Below are 23,741 nucleotides of genomic sequence, written 5' to 3'. Positions count from 1 at the left end.
CAGGCAGCACTGTATTTATGGGGGTGGTCTGAGCTATTTGTGTTCTAAATTGGAGTGCACATACCCGGAAAGCAAGAAATGAGAAAATGTTTCTATTGTAATTATGGTTATTTCAGCCTTCAGATGGCACTGTAGGGAAAAGGAAAGCCCCAGGAGAGGCTTTATAAGGGGAGATTATAGTGAGCCACCTCCTCTTTGGTTGATTAGAAAAGGGATAGTGCATGATGTCAGGGAGCCTGGGACAGACCACCTACTGAGAGTAGGTGAGATAGTGACAGGGTAGATTTGGTTGGATGGCAGGATAGAGAAATGAGCAGCCAAGACTCCAATTATGAGGAATTGAGGGACTAGTGTGCCAGAAATATTCACTTGGTTATGGACCCAGAAGGATAGGGACTAGGATAAGTAGAGCCTAGTGTACCTGGAGGCTGACCCCTGTTCTGAAAGTCTGCAACAAGGAGCGGTGTACCTGACAAGCAAGTAGGATTTGGGAGGAGGCTGGGGCTGACTTGTCTGGGAAAACCCATAGGGACATATTTATTATGTAGTGTAAAAATGGTGGAATAATTCCCCACACATCGACAGGCATTGTCATATAAAAAATGGTAATTTGCGTAATTTTTCTATGCACCTTTTCTTTGAGCAACTTCTCACCGATCTGAAGCAGTGTAAAATAATGGCGGAAATCTGGCGTTCTCATGGTGTAAAACACAGATTGATAAATTCACAGTTTATTTAACACAGCTTTTTACACCATATTTTCAGCAAATTTTGTTTTACACAGCATACTAAATAGGCCCAAATTTACTTAGAAAACTTCTCAGACTCTGAGCAATTGCAGTTTAAGTCACTTGAGTCAGCAACGAGGGATGGGCGAAATGTTTCGCCTTTTTTCGCCGCGGAAATGACGCCCATAGACTTGTATGGCATTGTGCGACAAAAAAAAAAAGCGGCAGATTTTTTTTGACGCCCACAGACTTTAATGGGCGTCGGCGTCATTTTGCTGGTGGTGAATTTCTGGCGAAATGAAACGGGTCAAATTCGCCAATCCCTATCAGCAACCCTTGGATTAAAAAACTAAACAGGAAGTGTATATAGAAACTGCAGACTGAGTTGCTGACACTCTGACCTTCAAAGAGAGATATTGAGCTGAAAGCTTTGTATTGGTCTAAAAGCTGTCTAAAAGTACTAATATTACCTGGGTAACACATGAAGGAAATGAGCAATATACTTTAAATCTATATTTTTATATATGTATACTTTATGTGTAATTTAGTTGTAAATTACACTAAATGACCACAAGACGGAGCATTGGTGCATCACTGTAATCACACTGGGTGCACAAATCAAGCACAATATAGAGGTGACATGTGTAAGCCTCAGGTCCAACCCTTATATTCTTGCTGCTTCTACTTGGCTCTCTCACACAGAGGGACCACACACATACCTGATACTAAAAGACAAGCATCATTGCAAAAAAAAACTTTTGGGTTTATGTGACTTGGAAGTAGAGAAAAATGATGGACATGTGGTCCATGTTTGGCTGATGTCAATACAATGGGGTAACACAGCACATTTAGACTAAGTTTGTTCACACATTAGACAGAAGTTGCATCTGAACTGAAAAGAGAAGTGTGGGAGTTTCAACATTGAAAAAAACCTCCAACATGTCTCTTTCCCCCATGCTGTTTATCTTTTCTCATAATGTGAAAAAGAATGCAGTGCCAGTGATAATTTAGTCATTACATTCCTGGTAGAATGTGTACTTACATTAAAAGAGGAAAAAAAATACAGAGGTATGGTATACGTTATCTGGAAACATGTTATCCAGAATTATGGGAATTGCGGCGATTTATGCCATTTCCCATAGACTGCGTTTTATCCAATGAATGCAATTTTTTTTCTCTGTAATAATTAATCAGTACCTTGTACTTGATCCAAACTAAGATATAATTAATTGCAACTGAAAGCAAAACCATCTTATTGGGCGTATTTAATGTTTTCTATTAGACTTAAGGTATGAAGATCCAAATTACGGAAAGATCCATTATCCGGAAAACCCAAGGTGCCCAGTACTCTTTCAGTTTATTCTTTGGGGTGGAGCAATGCTGATTTCCTTAAAGCCGTGTGAGTAGATATCCTGTCTGTATATATGCACTGCATCAAGGGCTGTCTATAGGCTTCTTAACAATTCCTTTGAAACATCCTGCTAAGTCTTCTCTCCTCTGATCAAACCCAGCGCACAAATCCTACTTTCAGATATGCATCTGTGGCCACCTGTAATCATTTGTACTGTTATATTGGGTAAGAAAACAGAATTCTACATATGGCTCAGATATATGTTATATTACTATATCATTGCTGTACTTTATTTATTTTATTCTACTTTCAGGCTTCTCCAAGGCTGACAAAGTCTTACAGAACCCATTTATATCAGTTCAGAATGGGGAAAAGGTCACTTTTAATTGTACGTATGAAACAACAGAGAGCAACCCATACCTGCACTGGTATATCCAAAGGCCGGGAGTGAGACCTCACTTTATCCTACTCAGGCATCAGTTCAGCAAGGAAGAGGATGAACCTGGGGGAAAGTATTCATCAAAACTAAACAAGGAGAGCAAATACACTGAGCTGAGGATCTCTGGTGTCAGTGTGTCTGACTCTGGGCTGTATTATTGTGCTCTGCGTCCCACAGTGTCTCTCTCTGCTGCCTCCTCTGTACAAGAAGCTCTGACTCTGTCCATGGTGCTTCTGAATTGCAGTATCTCTCTCTTCCTCTGCACCAAACACTGTTCAACAAACTCTTCGAGGTGCTGCCGACAACTGTAAATGTCTGTGTTCTTGCAATATTATCTGGATCTGAAGTCAAAGGTTCATTCAAACCCATAAGTTTAAACTATGAGATGTACAGTTTTATGGTGAACTGAGAAAGTTTTATTCATTTAATTATATGTATATACTCTGTCCTATTTGTCATCCCAGCAAACATTTTGAATCCCAAAATTGTAACCCTTGGAAAAACTAGCAGAAAAAAACAGGAAATGAACCCTACTCTCTGTAACATGGCTACATATACAGCCTTTGACAAAGCTTGTGGATTGACAAGCGAAACGCGCGTCAGGCGCATCTAGTTTTAAAACTGTTAGGCAGGGACGATCAATTGCTGGGGCGTCTCTGTGGAAGGGAGGAAGGGAAGAAGGGCGGAAGGGTTGGACAAGGGCACCGTAAAATTGCCGACTTTCACTTTTAAGGCATTCTGCCGATCGGCTACTCGCGTCCTACACTGGGGAACTGATCACAAAGGAAGGGTGGTGTGGGAGGATACGAGGGCTCTCGATATTGGAAGATTGCTTCCGCCTCTCAAGCTTTACTATCCCTTCCGTGAGAAAAGGGACGAGGTGCAAATACCCCTGCCTATTTAACTCCAAATGCCATTTACCCCTTATATGCACAGAGGTATGCCAGCATGACAGCAGTTGAGACTGATGGTGGGCAATAGTTGCTATTGTAGCATAAACCCACGCTACATTCTCGACATTATGTATCGTATATTAGCTAATGACCTTGTGTCGATATAGCTACCCTACCTAACCTTGTTTTTAATTCTTCTTTTTTTCTTCTCTTTCTCGTGTTGAATTAGTTGATTTAATAAAAGTTAAGTTTTACCTTATATGGTTGGGATTTCAGACTTAATAATGGGATGGTGCAAGGATATGGGACACACTTTTTTCTCCTGTATTTCTGCTCCATGTATCATGTGACCCTGCACACCATTATATGTTATATCTCTCTATCAATGGGAGGTGCTACCTATTATCTTTGCTGTTAACATGGCTACTTGACCTATAGGTGATTAAATAGTATATTTATCATGCAAGGAGACGTAAAGGCCTATTTATTGAAGGTCAAATGTTAGTGATGTTAGAGGTTTTTGAAACTACAAATAAACTAATTTCCATAAATGTCAGTCATGTATCAAAAGATCTGAATTGATGAAGCACGAATGGGAAAAAGTTGCAGAAAAGTCATGAAAACAATTTTTTTAGTTTGTCGAAAAAAAGCCAGAGTCAAAAACACCAGAAAACCTCAAAAACCATGAATCAAAGAAAGTTCTTCCAGTTATAAAAGGGACATCTGACATTAACTACTTCAATATTTTGACAGGTTTAAGATGGAGTTTTTTTGGATTCAGAATTGTTGCATAATAAATCCTGGAAAAGTTGTGCTTTTTTCCCATTAATTTTACAGTGCTTTTTGGTGACAGAAAGCCCCACCTGAAAAAGTTACCATTTAGTAAACCGGCCCCTTAGAATTCAGGGATGCATTTTTCAAACAATTTTATTCAGCACAGGATACTGGAAAAGTTTCAAATCAATGACACCATCAAATGCAGGATTTGCTTAGAGTGTCCTATAATAGCCCTCTTGTAGCCTAACAACAGGTATTATAAATAGAGTTGTCCTGAAGACTACACAAATCCAGTGTGAAAGATGGTTTCATAGATTTTATAAAATATGAGTAAGAAAAAAAAAATTTTTTCTTAAGGTTGGGTTGAAAGGTTTCTGACCTATGGTCCCAGTTGCTTCCCTCTGGGCTGAATCCCCCCCCCCATCAAATCTGATTTGCAATTTAACTGACTCACAACAGTTGCTTTTAAGCCTTTTTAACTGAAAGGTATTTTCAGGTATTTTGTCACCCGTGGGGTGTCACACCTATAGGAAATGAAGATGTTTTGTTAAAGTAGGAATTAGCATATCTCTCGGCTTCAATAAATACATCAGCCCATTAACACATTCCTGTCACAAAATGTGTTGTGGTAAACAGCTGTTGGCTAGTAGCTAACTTGAAATGTGACCTATGACTAAGGGATAACTCCCGAAACGCGTAAGGTTTACTTGCAGGAACCCCAATAAATCCCAATTTTCAGAAGTGCCGTCTCTTTTCCTGAGCTTTTCGTTGAATTCACAGTGGGGACACTGTTGGACTGTGCACCTGAATCGAGGGGGGAACGGTGAGCTGTGCGGTCCTTATCTCTTTTTCTAACTTGAAATGTGAAAATATTTTTGTACACAGTGTGAAAACATACATTTTCATTAAAAAATACAAACCCATATTAATTCAAAAAGTCATGTCATCACAGAAACGAGGCAATGGGAAGAAGTGAGGGCAGGGGTTACCAGAGACACTCAACTAGGGAAGTGGAAAATTTTACGTATTATTTATTTATTCAGGTATAGCATTGCACTCACCCATATGAGTATATTAAAGGACATGTCAACCCAAAAACAAAAATTTGCCTAATAAAAGAAAGACTTTTCCAAAACACTCATTAAAAAAATTCAGTGCCTTTAAAATGTATTTGTAAAAACAAAGGCTATTAAGAGCAGGGTTTGCTTAACTCCAGGTTAATGTCTTAGTTCAAAGACAAGACAATGGGGGGCAGATGTATGAAGGGTCGAATATCGAGGGTTAATTAACCCTCGATATTCGACTAGGAACTAAAATCCTTCGACTTCGAATATCGAAGTCAAAGGATTTAGCGCAAATCCTACGATCGAAGGATTATTCGTTCGATCGAACGATTAAATCCTTCGAATCGAACGATTCGAAGGATTTTAATCCAACGATCGAAGGAATATCCTTCGATCAAAAAAACTTAGGCAAGCCTATGGGGACCTTCCCCATAGGCTTACATTGAGTTCGGTAGCTTTTAGCTGCCGAACTAGGGGGTCGAAGTTTTTTTTAAAGAGTACTTTGACTATCGAATGGTCGAATAGTCGAACGATTTTTAGTTCGAATCGTTCGATTCGTAGTCGAAGGTCGAAGTAGCCCATTCGATGGTCGAAGTAGCCCAAAAAATATTTAATTCGAATCCTTCACTCGAGCTTCATGAATCGGCCCCTTAATGTCTTAGTTCAAAAAGTTTTAGTTCCCCAACATTTTATCGACAGTCTGAGCCATCAGGGCAGATAATAGAAAAGGATGGACAATCACTGCTTTCAATACATGGACACATATCTTAAAAACCATAGAAAATTTGTAATGAACGTATATTGTAAATTTGCTCAATTTTCTTTTATTAGGCAAAAAAATATATTTTTGACATTGACATGCCCTTTAATATAATGAAGGCACTGCAGAGTGCAGAGGATCTATATGAAGTAAGTGGTCATTATTCTCAAGTAATTTGGTAGAAAAACAAGCAAAACAATTACTTTGAAGTGTGGGAGAGTTTTATTGATACACTTGACAATGATAAATGACAATAAATCGTACGGCCCTACTAGTACATTACTTACTTTGAAACAAAGTCACTATTGAATGATCCACTGATATTGTTGTTTATCTTTTCCAGTCCTTTATATATGAAAAGTTGGGTTCTGTAATATATGGAATTGTGTCAACCTCTCCTAACTGTGTGACATGTGATGATGTGTGCCTACAAGTTGTAATCTCCATTCTCCATTCTGTAATGAACTGATTTGCTATAAAGATAACTCCATTGACAAATTCCAGGTTTGTTACTATGTTTGTTTTTAAGCATTAATAAAAATGTTATTATAAAATATAAATCAAATAATTATAATAATATACTAATCATTTATATTAATAAATAAAAAATGTTTGGTGGTGTTCACAACTTTCCATTTTGCTTCTTGTATCCATTATTAACAGGAGGGTTTTATGCTTTGAATGTGCTGCAGTTGTATATTGCCACAAGAGGGAGCATTTGTACTTCACTGTAATCACACTTGCTGCTTGTATCAACTATATTTTAGCACTGGCTTATGTGAGGTCTAAGTTACATCCTTAGGGCTTGTACTGATGGGTGATTTTACCCTGTGGTACATTTTCCTGTGTTCAACCGCAGGGGAGCACCTGAGTACGGCACTTTCGGGAAATAAAAGCTGCACTTCGTTCTGTCCTCCTCTGTGGTTGAACACGGGAAAACTGACTGCAGGGGAATGTAGGGTGAGAGGACATTTAGGTACCTGACGCTAATAATTAAGCATAATTGAAGAAAGGCTAATTACAATCCTGACACTTCTGTGAGTGTAGTAATTGACAGAGATGGATAGTGACTTTCTGCACAAATGAATCTGCCTCAGGCGGCAGCAGACCCAGATGCACCCCTATATTTAGCACCACAGAAAGTAACCTGGCCAGTCTGACTTCATTTAATCAAACTGGTCTCATTCTACAATGCAGATTTATCTATTTGTATACAGTAAAACCTCCATTTTACATCCCCTGATTTTAAATTTTCCCTAATTTTACATTGTTGTTTTGTGGTCCCGCATATTTATTATGCATAATGCATTTTCCCTAATTTTACAACATGTTTTTCTGGTCCCCTGAAAAATGTGAAATTGGGTTCTACTGTATTAGCATAAGACCAGTTTAATTTCTTGCTGTACAATAAACTTTACATGTGTCTTTTAGTTTATTTTTTGGAGGTGGAGCGCAGCTGATTTCCTTAAAGGCAGGACTTTCTCACTTACATGTGTGAGCAAATAACCCTGCCTGTAAGTGTTCTCTATATCAAGGGCTGTCTGGAGACTCCATATACATTCATGGGAGCTCCTCCCTAAGCCTTCTCTCCTCTGATTAAACCCAGCACACAAGTCTTCTTTTTCAGAAATGCATCTGTGGCAGCCTGCAATCATTTATTCTGTTATTTTTGGTAAGAAAGAAGGATTCTAAATATGTCTGTGATATACTGTATATTATGTTGCTTTTATTAGAAGTCTTTCTGTTCCATATGTTCTCAATACGTATTTTAGCGCATATGTTTTTATGCATTAAATTGGTGATCTGCTTTCAAATGGTTCTTTTATTTTTCTTCAGGATTTTCCAAGGCTGATAAAGTCTCCCAGCATCCCTTTGTGTCAGTTCAGTGTGGGGAAAAGGTCACTTTAAACTGTACATATGAAACATCAAGTACCAACCCATACCTGCACTGGTATATCCAACGGCCGGGAGTGAGACCTCACTTTATCCTACTCAGGGATCAGTTCAGCAAGGAAGAGGATGAACCTGGGGGAAAGTATTCATCAAAACTAAACAAAGAGCGCAATTCTGTTGACCTGAGGATCTCTGGTGTCAGTGTGTCTGACTCTGGGCTGTATTATTGTGCTGTGAGTGCCACAGTGTCTCTTTCTGCTGCCTCCTCTGTACAAGAAGCTCTGGTGCTCTCTGTGGTGCTGCTATAAATTACTCTATATATGTATGTGTCTATGCAGCACTTAATGGAATGCAAATCATGAGACATAGTTTTAACCATAGCGTCTATGGTTTTTGTCCCTCAATAGCAGGACATCTTTTGTGAAACAATCAGAGGAAAGTTTAAAAAAAATTAATTAGTAAATAGCTTGAAACATACATGTTCTAAAGAAACAGGTGATGCATGACAAGATTTTATAACAGCATAATGCTCTTCATTGTTCATACATATAGAGCAATAAAAACTGACAAAATCCACTCCAATAGGGGTTTATATTGGTTTCTTATATTTTCTGTGTCTAATACCAATGAACACTTATCTGTAAATTAACTCACATCTGCAATAATAATATTTCCAAAATCTACAGAAGTATCGGGGAATCAGGGATAAGTGGAAAAGTGATATTACACTTACATGTATTCATTGTAGTATACTATTTGAAAATGTAGCTTTTATCAATTGCATGCACTGTAGTCAGGAGTTATATGGCCACAAGAGGGCACATTGGTGCTGTACTTCTCTTTTATCACACTGCTGCATTTATCATCTACATATGTGCTGGCTTTTGAGAGGCACAAGTCACATCCTTATAAGTCTGCTACTATGTGGCTCTCTCACAGGGAAGATTTACATACCTGACACTAATAACTTAACATCTCTGAAGAAAAACCTGACATTCCCAAGTACTTATTTGGTATGGAGGACTTAGATCAGAATTATGAGTAAATGTTCCTTGTTTTAATGATGCAAATAAAAAGTGGCAATTAAGCCTACCAAATGCAGGTAGCACCATATTTATGGGGGTGGTCTGAGCTATTTGTGTTCTAAATTGGAGTGCACATAGCCGGAGAGCAAGAAATGAGAAAATGTTTCTATTGTAATTATGGTTATTTCAGCCTTCAGATGGCACTGTAGGGAAAAGGAATGCCCCAGGAGAGGCTTTATAAGGGGAGAGTATAGTGAGCCACCTCCTCTTTGGTTGATTAGAAAAGGGATAGTGCATGATGTCAGGGAGCCTGGGACAGACCACCTAGGGAGAGTAGGTGAGATAGTGACAGGGTAGATTTGGTTGGATCTTACTGCAATTGGTGAGTCAGTGGCAGGATACAGAAATGAGCAGCAGAGACACCAATTATGAGGAATTGAGGGACCAGTGTGCCAGAAATATCACTTGGTTATGGACCCAGAAGGATAGGGACTAGGATAAGTAGAGCCTATTGTACCTGGAGGCTGACCCTTCTTCTGAAAGTCTGCAACAAGGAGCGGTGTTCCTGACAAGCAAGTAGGATTTGGGAGGAGGCTGGGGCAGACTTGTCTGGTAAAACCCATAGGGACATATTTATTATGTGGTGGAAAAATGGTGGAAAAATTCCCCACACATCGACAGTTATTGTCATATAAAAAATGGCATAAAAATTGCGTAATTTTTCTATGCACCTTTTCTTTGAGCAACTTCTCACCGATCTGAAGCAGTGTAAAATAATGGCGGAAATCTGGCTTTATCATGGTGTAAAACACAGATTGATAAATTAACAGTTTATTTTACACAGCTTTTTACACCATATTTTCAGCAAATATTGTTTTACACAGCATACTAAATAGGCCCAAATTTACTCAGAAAACTTCTCAGACTCTGAGCAATTGCAGTTTTGAGTCACTTGAGTCAGCAACCCTTGGATTAAAAGTAGGGATGCACCGAATCCACTATTTTGGATTCGGCCGAACCCCTGAATCCTTCGTGAAAGATTCAGCCGAATACCGAACCTAATCCAAATCCTAATTTGCATATGCAAATTAGGGGTGGGAAGGGGAAACTTTTTTTACTTCCTTATTTTGTGACAAAAGTCACGCGATTTCCCTCCCTGCCCCTAATTTGCATATGCAAATTCGGATTCGGTTCAGCCGGGCAGAAGGATTCGGCCGAATCCGAATCCTGCTGAAAAAGGCTGAATCCTGGCCGAATCACAAACCGAATCCTGGATTTGGTGCATCCCTAATAAAAAGACTAAACAGAAAGTATATAGAAACTGCAGACTGAGTTGCTGACACTCAGTCTTTCAAAGAGAGATATTGAGCTGAAAGCTTTGTATTGGTCTAAAAAGCTGCCTAAATACTAATATTATCTGGGTAACACATGAAGGAAGTGAGCAATTTACTTTAAATCTATATTTTTATATATTTCTACTTTGTGTGTAATGTAGTTGTAAATTACACTAAATGACCACAAGACGGAGCATTGGTGCATCACTGTAATCACACTGGGTGCACATATCAAGCACAATATAGAGGTGACACGTGTAAGCCTCAAATCCAATCCTTATAATCTTGCTGCTTCTACTTGGCTCTCTCACACAAAGGGACCACACACATACCTGATACTAAAAGACAAGCATCTTTGCAAAAAAAACTTTTGGGTTTATGTGACTTGGAAGTAGAGAAAAATGATGGACATGTGCTCCATGTTTGACTGATGTCAATTTAATGGAGTAACACAACATATTTAAACTAAGTTTGTTCACACATTAGACAGAAGGTGCATCTGAACTGAGAAGTGTGGGAGTTTCAACATTGAAAAAAACCTCCAACATGTCTCTTTTCCCCCATGCTGTTTATCCTTTCTCATAATGGGAAAAAGAATGCAGTGCCAGTGTAATTTAGACATTTCATTCCTGGTAGAATATGTACTTACATTAAAAGAAGAAAAGAATACAGAGGTATGGTATCCGTTATCTGGAAACATGTTAACCAGAATTATGGGAATTGCGGCAATTTATGTCATTTCCCATAGACTGCGTTTTATCCAATTAAGGCAAATTTTTTTTCTCTGAAAAACCATCGTATTGGGCTTATTTAATGTTTTCTAGTAGACTTAAGGTATGAAGAGCCAAAATACGGAAAGATCCATTATCTGGAAAACCCCAGGTCCCCAGCACTCTTTCAGTTTATTCTTTGGGGTGGAGCAATGCTGATTTCCTTAAAGCCATGTGAGTAGATATCCTGTCTGTATATATGCACTGCATCAAGGGCTGTCTATAGGCTTCTTAACAATTTCTTTGAAACATCCTGCTAAGTCTTCTCTTCTCTGATCAAACCCAGCGCACAAATCCTACTTTCAGAGATGCATCTGTGGCCACCTGTAATCATTTGTACTGTTATATTGGGTAAGAAAACAGAATTCTACATATGGCTAAGATATATGTTATATTACTATATCATTGCTGTACTTTATTTATTTTATTTTACTTTCAGGCTTCTCCAAGGCTGACAAAGTCTTACAGAACCCATTTATATCAGTTCAGAATGGGGAAAAGGTCACTTTTAATTGTACGTATGAAACAACAGACAGCAACCCATACCTGCACTGGTATATCCAAAGGCCGGGAGTGAGACCTCACTTTATCCTACTCAGGCATCAGTTCAGCAAGGAAGAGGATGAACCTGGTGGAAAGTATTCATCAAAACTGAACAAGGAGAGCAAATACACTGAGCTGAGGATCTCTGGTGTCAGTGTGTCTGACTCTGGGCTGTATTATTGTGCTGTGAGTCCCACAGTGTCTTTCTCTGCTGCCTCCTCTGTACAAGAAGCTCTGGCTCTGTCCATGGTGCTTCTGACTTGCAGTATCTCTCTCTTCCTCTGCACCTAACACTGTTCAACAAACTCTTCAAGGTGCTGCTGACAATTGAACGCACTGTAAATGTCTGTGTTCTTGCAATATTATCTGGATCTGAAGTCAAAGGTTCATTCAAACCCATATGGTTAAACTATGAGGTGTACAGTTTTATGGTGAACTGAGAAAGTTTTATTCATTTAATTATATGTATATACTCTGTCCTATTTGTCATCTCAGCAAACATTTTGAATTCCAAAATTGTAACCCTTGGAAAAACTAGCAGAAAAAACAGGAAATGAACCCTACTCTCTGTAACAGGGCTACTTGACCTATAGGTGATTAAATGGTATATTTATCATGCAAGGAGACGTAAAGGCCTATTTATTGAAGGACAAATGTTAGTGGTGTTAGAGGTTTTTGAAACTACAAATAAACTAATTTCCATAAATGTCAGTCATGTATCAAAAGATCTGAATTGATGAAGCACGAATGGGAAAAAGTTGCAGAAAAGTCATGAAAACCATGTCTTTTTTTTTTTACTTTACCTTAACTACAATTTTTTTAGTTTTTCGAAAAAAAGCCAGAGTCAAAAACACCAGAAAACCTCAAAAACCATGAATCAAAGAAAGTTCTTCCAGTTATAAAAGGGACATCTGACATTAACTACTTCAATATTTTGACAGGTTTAAGATGGAGTTTTTTTGGATTCAGAATTGTTGCATAATAAATCCTGGAAAAGTTGTGCTTTTTTTCCCATTCATTTTCCAGTGTTTTTGGTGACAGAAAGCCCCACCTGAAAAAGTTGCCATTTAGTAAATCGGCCCCTTAGAATTCAGGGATGCATTTTTCAAACAATTTTATTCAGCACAGGATGTTGGAAAAGTTTCAAATCAATGACACCATCAAATGCAGGATTTGCTTGGAGTGTCCTATAATAGCCCTCATGTAGCCTAACAACAGGTATTATAAATAAAGTTGTCCTGCAGACTACACAAATCCAGTGTGAAAGATGGTTTCATAGATTTTATAAAATATGAGTAAAGAAAAAAATATTTTTTCTTAAGGTTGAAAGGTTTCTGACCTATGGTCCCAGTTGCTTCCCTCTGGGCTGAATCCCCCCCATCAAATCTGATTTGCAATTTAACTGACTCACAACAGTTGCTTTTAAGCCTTTTTAACTGAAAGGTATTTTCAGGTATTTTGTCACCCATGGGGTGTCACACCTATAGGAAATGAAGATGTTTTGTGTAGGAATTAGCATATCTCTCGGCTTCAATAAATCAGTCCATTAACAATTTCCTGTCACAAAATGTGTTGTGGTAAACAGCTGTTGGCTAGTAGCTAACTTGAAATGTGAAAATATTTTTGTACACAGTGTGAAAACATACATTTTCATTAAAAAAACAAACCCATATTAATTCAAAAAGTCATGTCATCACAGAAACGAGGCAATGGGAAGAAGTGAGGGCCGGGGTTACCAGAGACACTCAATTTGGGAAGTGGAAAATTTTACGTATTATTTATTTATTCTGGTATAGCATTGCACTCACCCATATGAGTATATTAAAGGACATGTCAACCCAAAAATAAAAATTTGCCTAATAAAAGAAAGACTTTTCCAAAATACACTCATTAAAAAATGCAGTGCCTTTAAAATGTATTTGTAAAAACAAAGGCTATTAAGAGCAGGGTTTGCTTAACTCCAGGTTAATGTCTTAGTTCAAAGACAAGACAATTAATGTCTAAGTTGAAAAAGTTTTAGTTCCTCAACAGTCTGAGCCATCAGGGCAGATAATAGAAAAGGATGGAGAATCACTGCTTTCAATACATGGACACATATCTTAAAAACTACAGAAAATTTGTAATGAACGTATATTGTAAAATTACTCAATTTTCTTTTATTAGGCAAAAAAATATATTTTGGACATTGACATGCCCTTTAATATAATGAAGGCACTGCAGAGTGCAGAGGATCTATTTTTCTGTCTATATGAAGTAAGTGGTCATTATTCTCAAGTAATTTGGTAGAAAAACAAGCAAAACAATTACTTTGAAGTGAGGGAGAGTTTTATTGATACACTTGACAATGATAAATGACAATAAATCGTACAGCCCTTCTAGTACATTACTTACTTTGAAACAAGGTCACTATTGAACGCTCCACTGATAATGTTGTTTATCTTTTCCAGTCCTTTATATATGAAAAGTTGGATTCTGTAATATATGGAATTGTGTCAACCCCTCCTAACTGTGTGACATGTGATGATGTGTGCCTACAAGTTGTAATCTCCATTCTCCATTCTGTAATGAACTGATTTGCTATAAAGATAACTCCATTGTCAAATTCCAAGTTTGTTACTATGTTTGTTTTTAAGCATCAATAAAAATTTATAATTATTATATTTTATTCATTATATTTATAATAATATACTATTCATTTATAATAATAAGTAAAAAATATTTGGTGGTGTTCTCAACTTTCCATTTTGCTTTTTGTATCCATTTTTAACATGAGGGTTTTATACTTTGAATGTGCTGCAGTTGTATATTGCCACAAGAGGGAGCATTTGCACTTAAATCACACTTGCTGTTTGTATCAACTATATTATAGCACTGGCTTATGTGAGGTCTAAGTTACATCCTTAGGGCTTGTACTGTTGGATGATTTTACCCTGTGGTACATTTTCCTGTGTTCAACCGCAGGGGAGCACCTGAGTACGGCACTTTCGGGAAATAAAGGCTGCACTTCTTTCTGTCCTCCCCTGTGGTTGAACACGGGAAAACTGACTGCAGGGGAATGTAGGGTGAGGGGACATTTACGTACCTGACGCTAATAATTAAGCATAATTGAAGAAAGGCTAATTACAATCCTGACACTTCTGTGAGTGTAGTAATTGACAGAGATTGATAGTGACTTTCTGCACAAATGAATCTACCTCAGCAGACCCAGATGCACCCCTATATTTAGCACCACAGCAAGTAACCTGGCCAGTCTGACTTCATTTAATCAAACTGGTCTCATTCTACAATACACATTTATCTATTTGTATACAGTAAAACCTCAATTTTACATCCCCTGATTTTATCTTTTCCCTCATTTTACATTATTTTGTGGTCCAGCATATATATATATATATATTATGCATAAAACATTTCCCTAATTGTTACAACATGTTTTTCTGGTCCCCTAAAAAATGTGAAATGGGTTTCTACTGTATTAGCATAAGACCAGTTTAATTTCTTGCTGTACAATAAACTTTACATGTGTCTTTTAGTTTATTTTTTGGAGGTGGAGCGCAGCTGATTTCCTTAGAGGCAGGACTTTCTCACTTACATGTGTGAGCAAATAACCCTGCCTGTAAGTGTTCTCTATATCAAGGGCTGTCTGCAGACTCCATATACATTCATGGGAGCTCCTCTCTAAGCCTTCTCTCCTCTGATTAAACCCAGCACACAAGTCTTCTTTTTCAGAAATGCATCTGTGGCAGCCTGCAATCATTTATTCTGTTATTTTTGGTAAGAAAGAAGGATTTTAAATATGTCTGTGATATACTGTATATTATGTTGCTTTTATTAGAAGTCTTTCTGCTCAGTATGTTCTCAATACGTATTTTAGCGCATATGTTTTTATGCATTAAATTGGTGATCTGCTTTCAAATGGTTCTTTTAATTTTCTTCAGGGTTTTCCAAGGCTGATAAAGTCTCCCAGCATTCCTTTGTGTCAGTTCAGAATGGGGAAAAGGTCACTTTAAACTGTACATATGAAACAGCATCCAGCGAGCCATCCCTGCACTGGTATATCCAACGGCCGGGAGTGAGACCTCACTTTATCCTACTCAGGCGTCAGTTCAGCAAGGAAGAGGATGAACCTGGTGGAAAGTATTCATCAAAAGTGAACAAGGAGAGCAAATCCATTGATCTGAGGATCTCTGGTGTCAGTGTGTCTGACTCTGGGCTGTATTATTGTGCTGTGAGTTCCACAGTGTCTCTCTCTGCTGCCTCCTCTGTACAAGAAGCTCTGGTGCTCTCCATGGTGCTGTTATAAATGACTCTATATATATGTATGTGTCTATGCAGCACTTAATAGACAGCAAATCAAGAGACAGTTTTTATGTTTTTCACCTCCTAAGAGTAGGACATCTTTTGTGAAACACACACACGAGTAAATAGCTTGAAACATTAATTTTCTAAAGAAATGGGTGATGCATGATAAAATTAAATTACATAACAGCATAATGCTGTTCATTAGCACTTTTTATAAATGCAAAACAATATATACACAAAAAATTTCAACTTCTAATAAATCTGCTCATACTTGTAGAACAATAAAAACTGACAGAATCCACTCCAAAGGGAGTTAATATTGGTTTCTTACATTTTCTGTGTCTGTAATACCAATGAACACTTATCTGTAAATTAATTCACATCTGAAATAATAATATATCCAAAAACTACAAAAGAATCGGGGGCAGGAATTTACGGGGTTACCCCGCATAAGAAGTGGGAAAGTAATATAAAATTAACATTTATTCAATTTGGTATAGTATTTGAAAATGTTAGCTTTTATCATTTGCATGTACTGTAGTCAGGAGTTATATGGCCACAAGAGGGCACATTGGTGATACTCTTTTATCACACTGCTGCATTAATCATCTACTGTACATATGTGCTGGCTTATGAGAGGCAAAAATCACATCCTTATAAGCCTGCTTCTCTATGGCTCTCTTGCTCAGAGGGAACAATTACATACCTGACACTAATAACAACGCAGCTCTTTGGCAAGGAGGACTGCCAGCAGGACATTCACACTTTTGAAAGCTCAACCTGCAGTTCCAGCTTGTTACTAAAATGTCCCAACTTTATCTCCTGCAATGAACAGCCAGAAACAGATACAACGTTTCTAACTTTATTGGGTTTTGGCAGAGAGGCCAGAACAGCCACCGGGTGCACTAAAATACTTTTGTAACAATTTTGAGATAAGCAGATAAGTAATTGTAACAATTTAACATAAGCAGGTCTCTTGGGGAAACTGTGACTTGCAGCTTAAAGGGCAATTCACCTTCATTAGCAAAACTGTAATAACTGGAAATAAAACACAGAAATGTGTTCAAACTTTCATAACCTGCCAAATTTTGTAAAATGAACACAGTAATTAGGGAGTGTGGCCTCAAAAATTGGTGTGGCCAAAAAAATGTTGCTGCGTACATGAACTATTTTTGTTCCGCTTTGTTTCCAAAATGTTGGGAGGTATGGTTATGAGTTAATGACCCTTGTTTTTTTGGCGCAAATAAAAAGCGTAAATTAAACCTGCCAAATGCAGGCAGAGTTGTATTTATAGGGGTGGTCTCAGCTATTTGTGTTCTGAATTTGAGTGCAGAGAGCAAGGAAGTCATAAAGAAGTGAGAAAATGTTTCAATTGTAATTATGGTTATTTTAGGTTCAGCCTTCAGATGGCACTGTTGGGAAGGGGAATACCCCAGGATAGGCTATATAAGGGGGGAGTATAGAGATCCACCTCCTCTTTAGTTGATTAGAAAAGGGATAGTGTATGATGTCAGGGAGCCTGGGATAGACCAATTAGGGAGATAAGGTGAGATAGTGACAGGGTAGATTTAGTTGAATCTTATTGCAGTTGGTGAGTCAGTGGCAGGTTAGAGAGACAATCAGATGAGGCTCCAATGAGGAGGAATTGAGGGACCATTGTCCCAAAAATATTTGCTTGGTTAAGGACCTAGAAGGATAGGGCCTAGGATACTTAGAGCCTAGTATAAGGCTGACCCATCTACTGAAAGTCTGCAACATTAGAGTGGTGTCCCTGACAGGCAAGCAGGGACCTGGGAAATAAGCAAGAGGCTGAGGCTGACTTGTCTGGTAAAACCCGTAGGTGCATATTTATTATGTGGCCCCACATAGACAGGCATTGTCATTTAAAAAATGGCGTAAAAATTGCCTAATTTTTTATACGTCTTTTCTTTGAGCAACTGCATCTGAAGCAGTGTGAAATAATGGTGGTAATCTGGCTTTCCCATGGCATAAAATAAAACACAGATTGATAAATTCACCATTTATTATACACAGCTTTTTACACCATATTTTCAGCAATTTTTGTTTTAAACAGCATAATAAATAGGCCCCTAACTGTCAAGAGCTCTTCCACAAATACCCATTTCATTTATACTCAGTTTGTGTGCCCAGAACCTTAGTTCCTATGTCACCTGACCCTCTGTCTTTCAACTCCTATGCAAGCTCTCCCTCTACCGAAATATTATTTTCCACTCCTAAATCGTTTGTTTCCTATGCCAAATCTCCCATGCGTATTGCAGTTCTTCTTCAATTTCTTTGCCATATAGCCTAAATTTATAGCCTGAATTTAAGGGGATCTATGCCCAAAAATGTATTGATGCAAGTTTTCTCTGACACTTGCAATTAACATTATTTTCTAGTGAGCGAGTCAGCAACCGTTGGCTTAACTAAACAGGAAGTGTATAGAAAGTGCTGAGTTGCTGATACTCTTATCTTAAAAGAGAGATATTGTGCTGAAAGCTTTGTATTGGTCTAAAAAGCTGCCTAAAACTACTAATATTACCTGAGTAACATATGACGGAAGTGAGCAATTTACATGAAACTATATTTTTAATATTTCGATTTCATACTTTATGTGTATTGTAGTTGTAAATTACAGTATATGACCACAAGATGGAGCATTGCTGTATTACTGTAATCACACTGGGTGAACGTATCAAGCACAATATAGATGTGACATACTGTATGTAAGCTTCAAGTCACATCCTTATAATCTTGCTGATTCTAACAAAGAGGGATTACATACATACCTGATATTAATAGACAAACATCATTGCAAAAAAAAACTTTGGGGTTTACAGTATCTGACTTGGAAGAAGAGAAAAATAATGGACAAGTGTTTCATGTCTGACTGATGTCAATACGATGGGGCAACACAGCACCTTTTCCTTTTCTGGCAAAAATCTGACAAATTTTGGGTTTTCGGGAAAAATCCAGAAAAAATCGAGTGATTCAGGAAAAAACTCGATCAGAGTTTTTAAGTTATTTACCCAAACCGATTTTTTAATAATAAATAAAGTAAAATTGGGTATTAGAGTTTGGTTGTGTTTTTTTTCTTTAAAACATTTGATAAATTCGAATTTCAGTAAATAACCATCCCTAACTAAGTTTGAACTGAAATGCCTGAGAAGTGTCGGAGTTTCAACATTGAAAAAACCTCCATGTTTCTTTTCCCCCATGCTCTTTGTCCTTTCTCATAATGGGCAAAATAATGCAGTGCCAGTGATAATTTACACATTTGATTCCTGGTAGAAGTTGAGCTTACATTAAAAGAATAATCCATACTAAGATATCATTAATCCTTATTGGAAGCAAAACCAGCGTATTGGGCTTATTAAATGTTTTCTAGAAGACTTAAGGTATGAAGATCCAAATTACAGAAATATCCATTATCTGGAAAACCCCAGGTCCTGAGCATTCTGGATAACAGGCTCCTACCGGTGCAATTATATGATTATTGAGGACATCCCTCATTCACACAGTCTCTCCTGGAGTAGAGGCTCCTATATTTGTCACAACAGAAAGTTACATGACCAGTATCAAGGAGCAAGTTAAATAGAACTGTTTTACATTTTTGCTCTCTCTTTCAGTTTATTCTTTGGGGTGGAGCAATGCTGATTTCCTTAAAGGCATGTGAGCAGATATCCTGTCTGTATATATGCACTGCATTAAGGGCTGTCTCTAGGCTTCTTACCAATTCCTTTCAAGCATCCTGCATTAAGAATCTCCTCTAATCAAACCCAGCACACAAGTCCTCATATAATTTCAGAGATGCATCTGTGGCCACCTGTAATCATTTGTACTGTTATACTGGGTAAGAAAACAGAATTCTACTTATGGCTGAGATATATATTATATCACTATACAACTGCTGTTCTGCTTTCTACTTTTCATTTTATTTTACTTTCAGGCTTCTCCAAGACTGAAAAAGTCTTACAGAACCCATTTATATCAGTTGAGAATGGGGAAAAGGTCACTTTTAATTGTACGTATGAAACAACAGACAACAACCCATACCTGCACTGGTATATACAAAGGCCGGGAGTGAGACTTCACTTTATCCTACTCAGGCATCTGTTCAGCAAGGAAGAGGATGAACCTGGGGGAAAGTATTCATCAAAAGTGAACAAGGAGAGCAAATCCATTGATCTGAGGATCTCTGGTGTCAGTGTGTCTGACTCTGGGCTGTATTATTGTGCTGTGAGTGCCACAGTGTCTCTCTCTGCTGCCTCCTCTGTACAAGAAGCTCTGGTGCTCTCCATGGTGCTTACTAATAGTAAAAATTACTGTATATGTATTTTATAGAAAATATGAATCTCTAATCTTGGGAACAATCAATCCAATTGTTGACTTTTTCTCATTGGTTTAGTGGTGCTATACCTGTGTAAGAAGTGCATTTTAAAGGAGAACTAAACCCTAAAAATGAATATGGCTAAAGCTACCATGATTTATAAACTGAACTTATTGCACCAGCCTAAAGTTTCAGTTTTTCAATAGCAGCAATGATCCAGGACTTCAAACTTGTCACAGGGGGTCACCATCTTGGAAAGTAGCTGCGTGGGCTCTGAGCAGCTGTTAAGAAGCTAATCTTGAAGGTCGTTGCAAATTATCCAGCAGAATATGAGGTTGGCCTGTCATATAAGCTGATGCTACAGGGCTGATTATTAAATTCTGATGCTAGTTGCACTGGTTTCTGTGCTGCTATGTAGTAATTACTAATCAGCCTTATACTGTGACATTTATATTGTATGTGTACTGTATATTTTGAGGCAGTCCCTAAACTCAGTAAATGACAGCAGCATAGAGCATATGTGCAGTGAATCAACAGAAAAGAATATGGGGAGCTACTGGGGCATCTTTGGAGACACAGATCTTCCCTGCTAAAGGACTGTGGTTGCCTTGGGCTGGTACAGAAGCCCAAAACATAATGTACAACATTTCTAGCCTACTTCTTTAGTTTAACTTTCATTGTCCTTTAAGGAAACATAAGAAACTCTGCTGGGTAGGTGATTGTGTGATGTTTTTTTGTTAATGAATTAGAGAGGTAGGGAGTTGCTCTGGTGAAATCCTCTAGGCATGTAACTGTGTAGGAATTAAGTGGTCAATTTAGAGTGTAACAGGAGATAGACAGACTAATCTTTCAGCAGAATTTTAGATTGATTGTAGAGAAGATATGGGAGAGACTAAAAAGCAATAAAGAGGAGGTAGCAATAGTTTAAACATGAGAGAGATGATGAATGAGTGGACTAGTAGTTTTGATAGTTTCCTAACTTGGAAGAGTCATGTTAAGGGCCTGGTCAATGTCAAAAGCATTTGAAAGGGGAGGGATTTCCATACAAATGTCTGTTTAGGTTTATTAGATTTAGTTTGGCAGTGTCAGAGGCATGGTTTCATTACTGATATTAACCTTGTGTCCACAATGCTTTGTAAGGAAATATATTTTAATGGATTACTTTAACTTAATTACCAAAATTAGCTTTCATAAATGAGTATATGATGGTTGCAAAGTCTACAGTATGAAAAACATTTTTCAAGTAAAGGATAAGTTGATTCTTACAAAATGTGTTACATTTTAATAAGAACCACAAAACAAAAAACCTCAGCTTGCCTTATGTTACCATACCTAATCTGACAAAGTAAGGTAAATGCAATAGTAAGTTATATAAATCACTTTATCATACTAAATGCCCCACAAAAAATCTTTTGTCATAGCGAAAATATAATCAATACAAGCATAACAATTTAAATTCATACATAGCCACCTATTCATTTACAGAGCATAGTGCACTTTAAATCACTAGATGGCAATATTGCATAAATACATATATCTTCAGTATACTCAGGTCAATGAACAAAACTCATCACAGCCTGTCTTAAAGGGTATGTACTTCAATTATTAAAAGGTAACTATTGCGAAAATAAAAATTTAATATAAGCTCCGTCATACTGAAATAAGAAACTTTCTAAATACAATCAATTAGAAATTCTGCATCATTTCTGAAATAATCAAGTTGATCTTCACTATTCTCCTAATTCTGCCTTCTTGCAGTAGTTGGGAGTCAGATATTCATTGCCAATCAGATATATATCTTATATATACCTTTCCTAGCAGATGTATTAGAGTTCACTCAAATAAGTACAGTACAGACAAAATCTAACAAAATAACTGCTTTTTTTTAACAAATCTTGCATGTAGAGAGACATGATGTCCGGTGATTTTAATAGAGTAAGCTCTAATACATCTTCTAAATCTTCTGCGGGTGACAAGTTCCTGTCACACTTCAGTATAGTGCTGGGCAGGGCCGGAACTAGGGGTAGGCAGGGTAGGCACGTGTCTAGGGCGCAATTCAAGAGGGGGCGCCAGGCACGCACCTTCTTTGCCTCCTACCCCATGTCCAATACCATCTGGTGCTCTGGCCCGGAGCTCGCTTCCTTGTTGCGCATGTGTACACGCCCTATTCTCGTGCGCGCCCTTTCCACGCATGCATTGTTTTCCGGTTGTGAGTTTTCGTGCATGTGCGTCTTTTTGCACACGCACATTTTCATGCATACACTTGCCTATCGGGCACTGCCACTGGCCAGGCTGTCTAGGGCACCTGGTCAGTCTGGCCCAGGTGCTGGGCAGAGGGTGGGGCTTCCTCTTTCCCTGCCACTCCAGGAGGGAGTGGATGTAGATGTGCTGGAAGCCTGGATCTTAGGCCTCAGTAAAGGGAAGGTCCCAAGGGTGATGAGGCCCTTGGTGAAGTCGGGGATACAGGGACCCTGTGAATAAGGTATAGTCAGGACAGGGTAGTTCTCTGTAAAGCACTTTCTAGGAAAGTGAGGCAGATAGAGCTAGTGAGCAAGAGCAGCCTGGCTCCAACTAAGAGGGATAGCAAGGGGGTAACTCTCCCCTCAGGCAAGACTGGCATGTAGTGTAGAGATCATAGCCCAATAGGGATTTAGGTTTAGTGATTTCCCATGTGGGGATCCAGGTCACGGAACAGAGATCCCGAGGGTGCATCTATCCAGTGTGGTAGGCTATCTTCACAGGGATGTCACAAGGAGCTGGCTCTGAAATGCTATGTTTTTACCTGACATGTAATGTCACTACCTCAGAGGATTGTGACCATCAAAACCCTGATTTGTGCTTTATGAGAATATAGCCTGTTGCTATTTGTTTGGTTTAAGAACCTTCTGGCATCTAATACTTTTATTTAGTCATGCAGCCCAAGTGAGGTGTAGTTGCACAACACAATTCCTTCACCCTTTCATGTAGCAAAGGCCCATTCTGTGAAGAGATGGTCAAATGTAAATGGTTTCCTAGCCGGATATGGTCTAGCCATGCACTACTCTAGCTCTCTTAGCTAAACCTGCACTGCAAATTCAAAAAGCAGCAGCTCAGTATAATCTTTTTTGCACTACAATTACATAATAGGAGGGTCAAAGGCGGAGCCTTAAAGAATCTATATTCTCTCATGCTGAGGTGAGGTAAATCTAGTTCTGTCATGAACAAGAGTTTTGTGCATGCTTAGTAGCTGCTTGTTGTGTTCAGTCCGAAACAATGACCTGCCTTCTGCTGCTGTGTGTTCTTCCATGTAAGTTTGTTATTTCTATTTAAATCACATACAATATATTAAAGGTGTGATTACAAGTTGTGGTTACAGAAAAAAAGGCACTCTCACTCTAATGTGTTCTGTTTGTTTCACCATTAGATATTGTTCTTGGAAATACCGTGGTGTCTGAAGAAACACGTGTTTCAAGTAAATCCGGAGGGATTGTAACATTAACTTGCAAATACTCTGTTCTTAGCAGTTCTCCAACATTATTCTGGTACCGCCAGT

At 38.2% G+C, this 23,741-nt stretch overlaps 5 gene segments (V, D, J or C); all 5 read left to right on the top strand.

Moving 5' to 3' along the window:
• Positions 1 to 2,200: 2,200 nt before the first annotated feature.
• On the top strand, positions 2,201 to 2,837 carry LOC121401386. The segment is given in 2 exon segments: positions 2,201 to 2,304; positions 2,393 to 2,837. Coding segments are annotated over 2 exon segments (480 nt in total).
• A 4,724-nt stretch (positions 2,838 to 7,561) lies between these two features.
• On the top strand, positions 7,562 to 8,484 carry LOC108714905. The segment is given in 2 exon segments: positions 7,562 to 7,684; positions 7,849 to 8,484. Coding segments are annotated over 2 exon segments (408 nt in total).
• A 2,684-nt stretch (positions 8,485 to 11,168) lies between these two features.
• Positions 11,169 to 12,345, top strand: LOC108695627. The segment is given in 2 exon segments: positions 11,169 to 11,385; positions 11,474 to 12,345. Coding segments are annotated over 2 exon segments (438 nt in total).
• A 2,752-nt stretch (positions 12,346 to 15,097) lies between these two features.
• Positions 15,098 to 16,235, top strand: LOC108696971. The segment is given in 2 exon segments: positions 15,098 to 15,351; positions 15,516 to 16,235. Coding segments are annotated over 2 exon segments (408 nt in total).
• Positions 16,236 to 19,591: 3,356 nt separating this feature from the next.
• LOC121401379 lies at positions 19,592 to 20,276 on the top strand. The segment is given in 2 exon segments: positions 19,592 to 19,732; positions 19,829 to 20,276. Coding segments are annotated over 2 exon segments (438 nt in total).
• Positions 20,277 to 23,741: the final 3,465 nt, after the last annotated feature.

The sequence above is a fragment of the Xenopus laevis genome, chromosome 1L (assembly GCF_017654675.1).
Source record: "Xenopus laevis strain J_2021 chromosome 1L, Xenopus_laevis_v10.1, whole genome shotgun sequence".
Lineage (NCBI taxonomy): Eukaryota > Metazoa > Chordata > Amphibia > Anura > Pipidae > Xenopus > Xenopus laevis.
This window is presented reverse-complemented; position numbering and strand designations above follow the sequence as displayed.